The sequence below is a fragment of the Mustela nigripes genome, chromosome 6 (assembly GCF_022355385.1).
Source record: "Mustela nigripes isolate SB6536 chromosome 6, MUSNIG.SB6536, whole genome shotgun sequence".
Classification (NCBI taxonomy): Eukaryota; Metazoa; Chordata; class Mammalia; order Carnivora; family Mustelidae; genus Mustela; species Mustela nigripes.
In genome coordinates, this window is record NC_081562.1 from 86,077,000 (window position 1) to 86,090,989 (window position 13,990).

At 39.5% G+C, this 13,990-nt stretch overlaps 1 protein-coding gene across 4 annotated transcripts in view; it reads right to left on the reverse strand.

Moving 5' to 3' along the window:
- The window catches only part of TFCP2 (transcription factor CP2), a 57,500-nt gene that overhangs the window by 11,433 nt on the left and 32,077 nt on the right, over positions 1-13,990 (reverse strand). For all 4 annotated transcript variants that reach the window (XM_059403131.1, XM_059403134.1, XM_059403130.1 and 1 more), the window contains exons 2-6: positions 7,464-7,615; positions 6,867-6,943; positions 5,871-5,976; positions 2,425-2,531; positions 88-240 (exon numbers count right to left, since the gene is read on the reverse strand). In XM_059403131.1, coding sequence (XP_059259114.1) covers positions 88-240; positions 2,425-2,531; positions 5,871-5,976; positions 6,867-6,943; positions 7,464-7,615 — 595 coding nt within the window. The remainder of the gene's footprint in view (positions 1-87; positions 241-2,424; positions 2,532-5,870; positions 5,977-6,866; positions 6,944-7,463; positions 7,616-13,990) is intronic.

The following is a 13,990-nucleotide window of genomic DNA, read 5'->3' on the forward strand; positions in this document are numbered from 1 at the left end:
GACAAGCTTCCTTTGACTTAGTAGCTAATGTTAAAACTGAAAGATGAGGGGAAAGTATACAAGGGACAGCAGAAGGTCCAGGAATACCTTGAAGACTTTGATCTGGCAGCTGGCTGAGTGTAAGTGCTCAGTATATTCCCCATTTTCATTTTCCTTGAAGGTATCGATTTGTACTCGGAACGGCACTCCCTTTTCTCCTCCATGCTTCCTCATAGTGAACTCTGTGCTAATGCAGTGTACCTATGAGGAATACAGCATCCAGGTTTCAGCACACCAGTCAACAGTATTTTCTGAGCAACTAACAGCAAAACCTTTAAAAACACTATGAACACGTATAAAAAAACTTTTATGCTAGGTGCACCTGGCTGGCTCAGTCGGTAGAGCACATGACTCTTAATCTTGGGGATCGTAAGTTTGAGCCCCACATTGGCCATAGAGTTTACTTAAAAACGTCTATGTAGGGGTGCCTGGGTGGCTCAGTGGTTTGAGCCTCTGCCTTCGGCTCAGGTCATGATCTCACAGTCGTGGGATCAAGCCCTGTGTCTGACTCTCTGCTCAGCAGGAAGCCTTCTTCCCCCACCTCCTCTGCCTGCCTCTCTGCCTGCTTGTGATCTCTGTCTGTCAAATAAATAAATAAAATCTTTAAATTAAAAAAAAAAGTTTATGTAAATAAAATCTTTAAAAAAAATACTTTTAGGAGCTCCTGAGTGGCTCAGTTGGCTGAGCACCTGCCTTCAGCTCAGGTTGTGATCCTGGAGTCCCATACTGGGCTCCCTGCTCTGCGGGGAGCCTGCTTCTCCCTCTGCCTCTCTCTCTCTGTCTCTCATAAATAAATAAATAAAATCTTTTTTAAAAAGTTTAGGGGTGCCTCAGTTAAGCTCTGACTCTTGATTTCAGCTGAGGTCGTAATCTCAGGATAGTGAGATCGAGCCCTGTGTTCTGCACTTAATTCGGAGTCTCTGAGATTCTCTCTCTTCCTCTCCTTCTGTCCCTCCCCCTGCTTGTGTTTGAGTGCTCTCTCACTCTAAGAAATAAAACTTTTACTCTCTTTTCGAGCTTAAAGAATGTATATTCTTTTTTTTTTTTTTAAGAATGTATATTCTAATGGAGGAAATAAGGAAGCTTAATTATTTATAAGTGAAAGTAGGAGAGCCTGTCTGGCTCAGCCAGTTAAGTGTCTACCTTTGGCTCAGGTCATGATCCCAGGGTCCTGGCATCGAGTCCCATACCCGGCTCCCTGCTCAGCAGGGAGCATGCTTCTCTCCCTCCCTCTGCCATTCCCCCTGCCTGTGCTCTCTGGCTTGCTCTCTGTCAAATAAATAAAATCTTAAAAAAAAAAAATAAATATACAGATTCAATGCTAATAAAAGCTACCGGGAGGAACTAAATTCATTAATACAGAGTTAATATAAAAGAAAAGTTTCTTGGACTTTAAGGTAGAGTTTAGAAAGCGCAGGCACCATCCATGCTGGGAAAATAGCAGATATGAAAACTCACGGGCAATAGTGGGGAAAGAAAGGTTTGCAAAGGCTTGCTTGCTACTGCATAAAGTGACGACCCTGGTGAATCTGAACAGTGAAACCTTGACTGACCAAATATTAGCTTAGGTAAGTTGTTAATTTCTCTAAGCCTCAAAAACTATTTCTACTCCACTGGATTATTGCTCAAAGTTTTAAATAAAATCACATATACAAACTGTTTACTTAGCAGAGTGACTATCTAATGGGACGTAATAAACTATAGTTTTCTTTACTACCAATAAAAATTTTAAAAGGAGTCTACCCAACAGACATAATTGGATATGTAAAACAAAATTAAAGCATAAAGATGTTCGAAACAACTTTATAGATAATAGAGAAAATTTAGAACAATCTAAATGCTAAATAATAGTGAGGCTATAGTGCATCTAAAGAATGAAATATTATACAGCCATTTGCAAGCTTTTTTTGGGGGGGGTTGGTTGGTTGGTTGGTTTTTAATTTTATTTTATCATACAAATAAATTGGGGAAGTTAGAAGGGCCATTCAGACACTCCTCATTGCCCTCAGGCAAGTATTGAAGAGTCTGGACTTGACAGTCAGGATGTGACCCTGTAAAAATTTCAAATTCAATGTGTTCTACCCTTCAAAAAACAAACTGGTAGGGGCACCTGGGTGGCTCAGCAGGTTAAGCATCTGATTCTAGATTTCAGCTCTGGTCATGATCTCGGGTCCTGGGATGGAGCCATGGAGCCCTGCAACAGGCTTTGTGTTCATCGGGGAGTCTGCATGGATTCTCTCTCTCCCTCTCCCTCTGCCCCTGCCTCTGCTTGTGCTCATGCGCTCTCTCTCTCCTAAACAGATCAATATTTTTAAGAAAGAAAAAGAAACAAACTGGTAGTAAGAGATGCTCTTCATAACTGGAACCCCATCTGCAATGCCCTACCTGAATAAACACAGATGTCCTCTTTGCCGGGTCCCACAGGAACTCCACAGTATTCAGTTGGGTTGGATTAGCTCTAGGATCGATTATACCAACAGACATTGGGATATCTGAGAAACAAAATGGTAATCACTGAACAGTTCCAAGGGCTACTGGGTTTAAATAAGATAGCACGGGTTGTTTTATTATTGGTCCCTAGTTACCAAGATTTCTACATATCACACCCTAAACCTCTTTTTGGCAATAAAAAGGTTTGATTAGAGCTAAAATTGACCTAAGTACTTTCCTTCTGAGTATCTTTTCTCCATTTTAAAAGGCTTTTAAAATAGGACAATTTAAACAGTTTCCTTTTAACCTGCCAAAATTCTACTTAAAGATAGATTTAGTCTACAGACTAGCTCTAGTGTCATGAAAATTGTAATATAATCTGCTTCACTTACAGTTTTAGGTTTAGTGTTACTGACAGAAGTACACTAACAAGACTGCTATAGAAAGATAAAGCAGAGTGTCTGAATAAAGGCAAAAGCATTGTATTACAGATAAAAGTGGGAAAAATTTAACACAGAGATTGATGCTGGCCTTAAAGTCATCAAATAACCTTGTAGCAGAGCAACAAATCTGATACTCAAGAAGGAAGCAAAAATGAATGAGCTCTAGTAGAATTTTGCTTTCCACTCTACATAGCATATACTTAAATATAATTTCCTGTCTTCCCCTATTAATATTCCAACTGGAGAGAGAAAGCCAGGCTGATATTTCTGATCATACTGTGCTATCACTGTATTACCGTTTTACTGTCAATCCAAACAACAAGGTGGGTCCAACAGTGTTAGTTGTGTTGGATTTATCGTAAGGGTAATTTATCAAATGGATATCAGGATTATCTGTACAAGAATCAGTGTTTTCTCTGGTAAAATTAGTAGGTACTTAGAGTTGTTTAACAACTATGTTTGCTAGTAGGAGATAATGACCAATAAGAGATCAAAGACATAGATACCAGGAATAAAAGTACATTCATGAAGAGTGACTGCATGTATGTTTGTAAAGGAACTTCCCTTAAGCCCTATGATTTAAGAAAAATAAATTCTACTCCATGTAGCAGAGCAGTAGGGAAAAAAACCTAAACGGCAAATCAAGAGACATAGATTCTGATCCCAGGTCTCTTACTTTAGGTAATACAAACCACTGGGGCGCCTGGGTGGCTCAGTTGGTTAAAGCCTCTGCCTTCCGGCTCAGGTCATGATCTCAGGGTCTTGGGATCCAGGCCCGCATTGGGCTCTCTGCTCAGCAGGGAGCCTGCTTCCCCCACCCCTCTGCCTGCCTCTCTGCCTACTTGTGATCTCTCTCTGTCAAATAAATAAATAAATAAAATCTTTAAAAAAATAAAAAATAAAAAATAAAACCACTAATCTGCCTCTCAGGTATTAGTAAAATAAAGAACTTGCAGCATTTGGGGAAAAAACCTGGCCCCTTTTACATACACACAAAACAAAGTACCAGACCCTGAATAGCCAAAACAATCACGAAAAGTAAAGTTGAAGGTGTCACATTCCCAGATTTCAAAACTTACTACAAAGTTACAGTTATCAAAAGAGTGGTACTGGCATAAAGATGGAGACACAGACAAACAGAACACAAGAGATAGCCCAGAAATGAGTCCTGACAAACACGGTCGATTGATGATTGACAAAGTTGCCAAGACCATTCAGTGGGGAAAGAAGAGCTGTTTCAACAAACGGTGCTGGGAAAACTGAATATCCACATACGAGGAATGAAGGTGAACTCTTACCTTATACCACATTCAAAAATTAACTAAAAAATGGGTCAAACACCTAAATGTTGGATCTAAGGCCTAAAAACTATAAAACTCTTGGCAGAAGACATACCAGGAAAAGCTTCATTGGGTTTTGCAATATTCTTAGCTATGACACCAAAAGCATAAGCAAGGCAATAAAATTATTAAATAAACTGGACTACATCAAAATGTAAAACTTTCATGTATCAAAGGACATTATCAACACAGTGAAAAGACAACCCACACAGAATGGAAGAAAATATTGTGAATCACATATCTGATATGGGGTTAATATCTAGAATACATAAGGAATGCCTACAACTCACAACTACAAAAGAACAAAACCAACCAATCAGATTCAAAAATGAGGAAAGGATTTGAATATACATTTCTCCAAAGAAGATACATACATGGCCAATAAGCACACAAAAAGATGCCCAACATCACTAATCATTAGAGAAGTATAAATCAAAACCACAATAAGATAACCACTTCACATCCATTAAGATGGCTACAATACAAAAAACCCAAAAAACAATAAACAAAAAAACAAAACCAGAAAATAGCACATGTTAGCAAGAAGGTCAAGTATTTAGAACCCTTGTTCACTTCTGATGGGATTGTAAAATATGCAGCTGCTATGGAAACAGTATGACAGTTCCCCCCAAAATTCAAAATAGAATTACCATACATGATCTAACAGTCCCATTTCTGGGTATATACCCAAAAGAACTAAAAGCAGAGACTGAAATAAATATCGATATACCCATGTCCCTAAACTCCATTATTCACAATAACCAAAAGGTAGAATCAACCCAAGTATCTACTAAAGTAGATATACAGTCTTTAAAAGGAGGAAAATTCTGGGGCTCCTGGGTGGCTCAGGTCATGACCTCAGGGTCCTGGGATCGAGTCCCGCATTGGGCTCTCTGCTTGGCAGGGAGCCTGCTTCCCCCTCTCTCCCTGCCTGCCTCTCTGCCTACTTGTGATCTCTGTAAAATGAATAAATAAAATCTTTTTTTAAAAAATAATAATAAATAAAAGGAGGAAAATTCTGATGCATACTGCTATCTGGCTAAACTGTGAGGATTAGGTTAAGTGAAATAAGCCAATCACAAAAAGACAAACACTGGATGATTTCACTTATATGAGACACCTGGAGTAGTCTCAGTCATATGGACAAAAGGTAGAATGGTGGTGGCTAGGGGCTGGGGAGAAGAGGAATAGGGCATTATTGTTTAATGGGTACAGGGTTTCAGTTTGGGAAGATGAAAAAAGTTCCGGAGATGGATGATAGTGATGGCTACATAATGTGAATACACTTAATGTCACTGAATTATTTACTTCGAAATGTTTTATAATGCTAACTTTTATGTTATATATATCTACAACTAAATTAAAAAAACAAAAAGAAAAATAAAGTCACCTTAAAGGAACAGATGTGACTGTTATGGAACTGAAGTGTCTACACTTCCAACTTCAGTTTTGGTATGACCATCCCAGTAATTTTTTTATGCTTAGTCAATAACATTTCAGGGTTTATGCTGATTGAGCCCCTGAGGCACTTTGCATCAATGTAAACATCAAGTAAAGAAAACCAACTCTCAGACCATACCAATAGACATTTCCTGGGCAAGAGATTCCCTTAACTCACCAATGTCAAGAATTCTATCTCCAGGTCGGTTCCACCTCCAGCCCTCCAGCTGCTGATGTTCAGTGTACTGTAGCCGTCGGTCATGGAACACTACACGGAATATACTCTAAACGGAAGCAACGATATCAAATGATAATAGGATCCTTTAAAAATCAGCGCTGATAAAGGAAAACTACCAGCAGTCACCTCCAGTTGGTTTCTAGATACAATCTAAAATTATTTTTCTTGAGATCTGTTTCACTCTAAAACCCATCACATCCCAAACTCTATTTGAGGGTAAATTTTATAATTGCTCAGATATAAGCTTTATAGTTAACTGGTACCATATTTAAAACATCAGTCCTCATGGACTAAGCATAAAGGACTCTTACTGGAAGCATTTCTACCTGTCTCTACTGTTACCATGTAATATTCAGCTCAGCTCTTCGGGTGTATATGAAAAGCTCAACAAATTCCCTGCTCGCTAACCCACTACACAGCACTGAGGGTAAGCAGGGGTTGTATCTATCAACTTTCCTTCTGTTATTCTTACTTTTTAGATGTGGTTATTAATAGCCTTCCCGCTAACTTTTATCGCAGCTGATCAAATTTCTCTGTTCCAATTGTGCTGTGAATTCAATGCTGTAAGTCTAGACTAAGAAAACTGCTATTTGTCAACAGAACTTCCTGTTTTTCTTGCTACTAGACCACATATACAAAGAAGACCCTGGAGTTTCTCTAAAAATCTGAAGGAGGTCCCTCTATTCCACCCCAAAGAAGTTCACTGAACCGGGAGACTACTGGGACATGGAGTAGTAAGCCTTCTGTTTTAGCAACTCTGAAAAGTCCATGTGAATGGAGGGGGCTCACTCCCACTCCAAAGAAATAATAGTTTACCACTCTGCCAGCAAACTATAGTAGCTAAGAGACAGCACCAAGCCCTTTATGGAAGCAAAAGAACATGACCCAAAAAGAGTCGGTAAAAGGATATTGTACAGAGGAATGATTTTCTTTTACCTTTACCAACTTGCCATTAATTTCTGGAAGTTCTCCAAGTTTCCTATTGTCTAGCATACGAATTTCATAAGACTGTCCTGGAAGAAAAAGTAACTCTATATTATATTCATCATAAGTTAACTTTGTAATATTCAGAAAGAATAAAATTCAGCTGGTTGAATATACAAGAGTATAATCTTATTAGTATTAGTAACAACTATAATCCTTAACTATATGCCAGACATAGTGCTAAGTGTTTTCATATGTTATATTATCAGTTGATACAATTCTCAAGAGTATTATCAATCCCATTTTTACAGATAAAGGAATTGAAACACAAAGAGTTTAAGTAATTTGTCCAAAGTCACACAACTGGTAAACAGGATTGGGTAAGGATTAGAAAGAAGGAGGGAGACAGGAACTAAAACTAGGCAGGTGCACAGAAGAAGCCACTGATATATATCCAACATGACATAAAAGTGAAAAATCTTTGACATAAGACTTCAACTCTGACAGGTCACACTAGATAGATATACTTTTTACCATAAAAGTATACCTAATAAAATATCATCAATCCACCAATTTTCAATAATACTAACAAGAAAAGAAGCATCTAACCTTGATTGAGATATGTCAGGGTTTCATCATGGAGTTTCACGGCTGGAGAGGTCGCAGCACAGAGCACATATTGAAAAGGCAGGATTTTATTCTCATTATCAGGGGGCAAACTTGACTCTTCTTGCTTAAAAATGGGCAATGCAAGGACATCACTGAAATACAGCAAACAACTTGTGTTAATACCTAACAGTGGTACAAAAGTGGATTTATGTTGAAACACTTGAACTGGGATGCCTGGGTGGCTCAGTTGGTTAAGCAGCTGCCTTCGTTCGGCTCAGGTCATGATCCCAGCGTCCTGGGATTGAGTCCCACATTGGGCTCCTTGCTGGGCAGGGAGCCTGTTTCTCCCTCTGCCTCTGCCTGCCATTCTGTCTGCCTGTGCTCGCTCTCTCTCCCTCTCTCTCTCTGACAAATAAATAAAATCTTAAAAAAAAAAAAAAGAAACACTTGAACTGCAATTTGGTTTGGAAAACTATGAACATTACTCACTTTGATGGAGTCTCTTCCCAAATACTCAGTTCAGATTACCTGCTGTGCTGTCCCCCTCACCACCACATCATGGGCAATGACAGATAGTCACTGCTAAAACAGTTTGGATGGGGGTTCCTAAAAGGGCTCTGAAAATTATACGCAGAGTTCCAAAATGTCAAGTTAGGACACTCAGTAATGTTTTTTTTCTTCGAAGGGCACCAACTGCAGTTATCTCTAGAACCGTATCAGCTGATCTACTCTAGGGACTAAAACAAGACTCAGAATTCCTAGAAGCCACTTGAAAAGGACATATGACCAGGATATATTTCAAAGTCAGCTTACATTCTGTGAAATGCTACTAACGGAAAGTGCTGTGTTTTAGTCCCTCAAAGCCTTGGGCAAATCTTAGACAAGCTCTCTAGTCTTCACTCCTTCATCTATAAAATGTGAATCACATTTGCTGCCAAGAGTAAATATGTGAGAAAATATTAGGGAAACTTTAAGAGACTAAAATTGATGTACACAGGACTAACAATAATTCTCCCTTATAAACTCTAGCCATGGATTAGTAGGAGAGAATATCCTGGCCCTATCCTGGAGACCTAAACTGTTGTGATCAACATTTGCCCCAAACTTTATTTTTTATTATTTTAAAAGATTTTATTTATTTATTTGACAGAGAGAGAGATCACAAGTAGGCAGAGAGGCAGGCAGAGAGAAGGCAGAAGCAGGCTCCCTGCTGAGCAGAGAGCCCGATGCGGGGCTCAATCTCAGGACCCTGAGATCATGACCTGAGCTGAAGGCAGAAGCTTAACCCACTGAGCCACCCAGGTACCCCCAGACCAAACTTTAAAAGAATCTTAAGAGATGTACCAAATTAGGGGCACCGGGGCGGCTCAGTCAGTAAGCGTCTGTCTTGGGCTCAGGTCATGGTGCCGGAGTTCTGGGATTGAGTCTTGTATTGGACAACCTGCTTGGTGGGGAGCCTGCTTCTCTCCCTCTCCCTCTGCTCCCCCACCTACCAACATGCTCTCTCTCTTGCTCATTCTCCCCCTCAAATAAATAAAATCTTAAAAAGAGAGAAAGAGAGATGTACCAAATTTCTAATTATTCCAAGACATGCCACAAAATTCTCAAAACAAAACATATTTTAATTCACTTATAGAATTTGTACCTGTACTCACTAGAACAGCTGAAGTTAAAAAGAATGACAACCCAAATGTTGGCAAGGCTGTGAAGCAACCAGAACTCCTATTCTTCACCAGCACAAGTGTAAAATAACACAGCCAATGTAGAAAAAGGAATGGATGTTTCTTAAAAAAGTAAATATCTATATGCCCTTTGATGTAGCGATTCTACTCACAGGTATTTATCCAAAAGAAAAGGAAATATAAGTCCATTCAAGCCTTGTGCATAAATGCTAATAGCATAAAAGCAAAAACTGGAAAGAATCCAAATGTTTGTAATTAAGAGAACGGAATGCACAAACTGGTATATTCCTACAATGGAATACCAGTCAGCAAAATGAAGGAATGCAACATGCATGCATCTCACAAACATATTACTAAACAAAAGAAGCTAGATACAAAGAATGTACAATGTACGGTTCCATTTCTATGATGTTCTAAAACACGCAAAGCTGAGAACAGTGGTTTCCTGGCAGGACACAGATTGACCCGGAAGATACAGACAAGGGTACTTTCTCGGGAGGTAAAAATGTTCTATAGAACGCTAAGTGTGTGGGCCACAGGGCAATTCTTTCTATGCACCTTCAGCAGTATACATTCTCTCCAAACATTACAGAATCATCACATTCAGGCAAAAGGAACCATTGATAGAAAAATGGCTGAACTCCTATAAATCTTAGAGACATTATAAATTCTTACAGGAAAACAAAATAAGCAGAAAATGTTCTGATTATTGTCCTAACAATCCACATAGAAGTGATAAAAATTTAATGGCATAAATGCTTTAAGGAGGGGGGGAGGTTAGAGAAGAGAAAAGAAAGAAATTTCTCTTTCTGCTGATGTCTAAATAGCAAGGCTATATGTTATTAGTTGAATCTGGGCACCTGAGATACAAACCAGTTGTTGTTGTTGATGTTGTTGTTGTTAAGATTTTATTTATTTATTTGACAGACAGAGATCACAAGTAGGCAGAGAGGCAGGCAGAGAGAGAGGAAGGGAAGCAGGCTCCCCGCTGAGCAGAGAGCCTGGTGTGGGGGCTCGATCCCAGGACTCTGGGATCATAACCTGAGCCTAAGGTAGAGCCCACTGAGCCACCCAGGCACCCCAATACAAACCAGCTTTAATGAAACCCAGGTTTCTTACTGCTAAAAAGTATTTCAAAGGCTAGAAAAACAAAACGTGCTTTCCTCTCTCTGAGGTCTAGAGGTATGTGCTTTGCTCAAAGGGTTGGAGTTGAGTGGAGAAAGTGAAGAATTCTTCTTTCTGTCTGTATTAATGTCAGGCAAAATATGCTATGGATCCCTGGAGACTATATAAAACCGAAGCAGCACTGGGTTTTCTAGCAAAGGACTTCAACCCAGTTCTTCCACTTCTCAAATCAGGAAGCTACCCAAGTTCCCACAACAAACAGTACAGAAAATAAGGCACTACACTGCAAAACTTCAGAACCATGATGCTAGTCTTTGAAAGACTCTGTTGCTTATCATTCTCAACAAGTATCTGGATACATGCATTCTCAAATACACCACATCTGATGATTCTTTGAAAGATTAGTGAAGATTATCAGGAATCAAGGCAAATGGGATTTTGCAACATAGCAACTGCTCAACCTTTTAGAATGTAGGGCAGTTTTTTTTCTTTTCTTCTCAAATATTACTGCCTAGCAAGGTTAATACATAGCAAGAGTCCCTAGTTTTCTCAATATAATGTGGCTTTATACCTAATCCCTCATGACTAAGCAATCTGATGCTGAAATTCGAAAACTGATTCTAAAAGTTACATCTAAAATTAACTCAAAACAGGGGCACCTGGGTGGCTCAGTGGGTTAAAGCCTCTGCCTTCAGCTCAGGTCATGATCCCAGGGTCCTGGGATTGAGCCCCACATCAGGCTCTCTGCTCAGCAGGGAGGCCTGCTTTCTCCTCTCTCTCTCTGCCTGCCTCTCTGCCTACTTGTGATCTGTCAAATAAATAAATAAAATTCAATAAATAAATAAATAATAAAAATTAACTCAAAACAGCCAAACCAAATACACAAAACTGTATTTTCTCATCAGAGATTTTAAGATCCAAAAGCCTCAAATATATTTTAATTACTCATGTTCTTGCTACACATTTCTTGTACTCTGCTGTGGGAGCAAGAGTACCATTCAGTTCCACGTTCCTAGAGATGGAGGCTGATGGTCACTGGTGAGCAGAGTTCTAGGACCCTGTCTATAGCAAAAACAGTAACAGATTAAGTAAGCAACAATTTTAGAAATACAGACATCTGCTCCTTCTAAGAGGTAAACTGAGCATTGATTAGGAAAACCCACTCTGAGTTCTGAAGCCTAAGTAGTTGGTACCAATGTATAATTTAGCATGTTACTACATTCTCCAGGTGCTTCATATACTTTTTAAAAGTAATCTCTGCACCCATTGTGGGGCTTGAACTCGTGACCTCAAGATCAAGAGTTGCATGTTCCACTGACTGAGCCAGCCAGTCGCCCCTGCTTCATGTATTTAATTCATTCCAATGAAATGTAAGCTATTGGAAGGAGTAAATTCTCTTTTCTGTGCTTAGTAAATATTTGTTGATGTGATTTATACTTTTGTTTGCATTCTCCAGAACACTCAGCACATTTCTGCAGTATGACATCTGATCAAATATTAGGATACGGAAATCTCACCTGATAAAAAAGATAAGTTGCGTGTATGTTAAAAACGTGCATTGCTAAGTGGAAATTCACACCAAGAATGGAAACAGCAGAAAGCATCTAAGTGGAAGTAACAGAGGAACAGGAGCAAGACCAGGAGTGATATTTCCTGTATGTAACCGGGATTCCATGAAGAGTTGCTTCATGGTCTCCTGAGGCATAAACTACTCTTTTGAGATAAGGCAGCCTCTGCAAGGTCTGTAGGAATTCACAACTATGCTTTATTTAATCTTCTCCCTCAGGCCTACCATCTGCTGAATCTCCTCTTCTAGAGAGCCTAAGAAGGGAGAGGGAAAGGTTTGATGAGCTCTTCTTTGAGCAAGAGAAGCAAGTAGACAAGTTGTCCAAAGCATCAAAGAAAATTAGAAACTAACTTGGCATAATATGAGGTCCCAAACTTCTAACTTCCCTATTTATGCCCTCATTTAGACTCCATCATAATGAAAACATCTGAAACAAAACACAAAATACCCCATGACAGTCCTACCGGGAAAGGGCAAGCACTACAGTTTACTCATTAGGCCAGCTTCAAGAGAGAAAAAAAAGTCCAGTAAAAAACTAGTCAGAGCACCTTGAAAGAAGAGAGGAAGCAGACTGATTTCAGGGATTTGTAGGAAGGCTGGCAGGGCAGATCAGGGACCTGGTAAGAAGAGATGGTCCTGCAAGTCTTAACACAAAGCCAGTGAAATGTCCTTACAACTGAGAAATGGTAAAGAAAGAGTACTTTCTGGTAGGAGCCCTCTGTCACAAAAAGTAATAAAAGATTCCTACTATCTGAACATCTGCTGAAAAATCTCATTCAACTAAAAAGCAGCATATATTTTAAAAATTGCCTTGCTGGGGTCCCTGGGTGGCTCAGTTGCTTAAGTGTCTGACTCTTGGTTTCATGAGATTGAGCACTACAATGGGCTTTGCATCCATGGGTATGGAGGCTGCCTGGGATTCTCTCTCTCTCTCCCTCCTTCTGCCGTCTCTCCTCCCTAAAAAAATCTGCCTTGGGAGTGCCTGGGTGCCTCAGTCAGTAAAGTGGCTGATTCTTCATTTTGACTCAGATCATGATCTCAGGGTTGTGAGATCAAGCCCCACGTGGTTTCCAGGCTCAGCAGGAAATCTGCTTCTCTCCCTCCCTCTCTCCCTCTGCCTCTTCCACTGCAGTGGGATGCTCTCTCTCTAAAATAAAGAAATCAATAAATCTTTTCTTTATCTTTTTAATTTATTTATAATAAAGCCATTTTTAATTGCCTTGTTAATTATTCTATCACCCAGAAGGCAGAAAAAATGAGAATTTTATTTTATTTTATTTTTAAGATTTTTATTTATTTGACAGACAGATCAGAAGTAGGCAGAGAAGCAGGCAGAGAGAGAGAGAGGAGGAGGCAGGCTCCCCGCTGAGCAGAGAGCACGATGCAAGGCTCGATCCCAGGACCCTAGGGATCATGACCTGAGCTGAAGGCAGCGGCTTTAACCACTGAGCCACCCAGGCGCCCCACTGAGTAGAATTTTAATTCTGAACTGAATTTGACCAAGAAGAAACTGCTCAGAAAACAGGAAATGGTGAGAACCTGAAAAGGAAGCAGCTAAGCCAGATAGGTAAAAAGAACAAAGAACACAGCCAGGTGTGTTTCCTAGTGTCTAAGAGAACAGGCTTCAAAAAACAATGACAATAGGACCCAAGCATGAAATGTTGCCCATCTCACATTATCTGAGATAGAGGGAAAAAAGTGGGGAAGTACCTAAAGAGACTAAATGGAAAACGGTCTGCTCAGAATTAGAAGAACATGCCCTCCAAAAATATATATAAAAGGAAAGAAACTATTTAAAAAAATGGAACTGACCTATAAAAAGCTAGAGCTAAAACCCAGAATATGCTGAGATTTACAAAAAGTATCAAGGCGGCACAGGTCTACTCTTTGATGTAAATAGTGTACTACTGATTAAAACACTAACATACTAATAATGAGTATTCAGGCAGGACACAAGGAACACTAGGAGCCATAACCCAACTAACTCATTTTCTTTTTTTTAATATAGTATGACCTGTAAACATAAATACTTCTGGATTTCCAAGGTGAAAAATATGGATTTTTGTAGTAGTTAATTGGCTTCATAGATCACTATGTAACCATACCTGAAGAGTACAGGTAAATCTAGAAGGTTTAGTGGTACGTCACAGGAC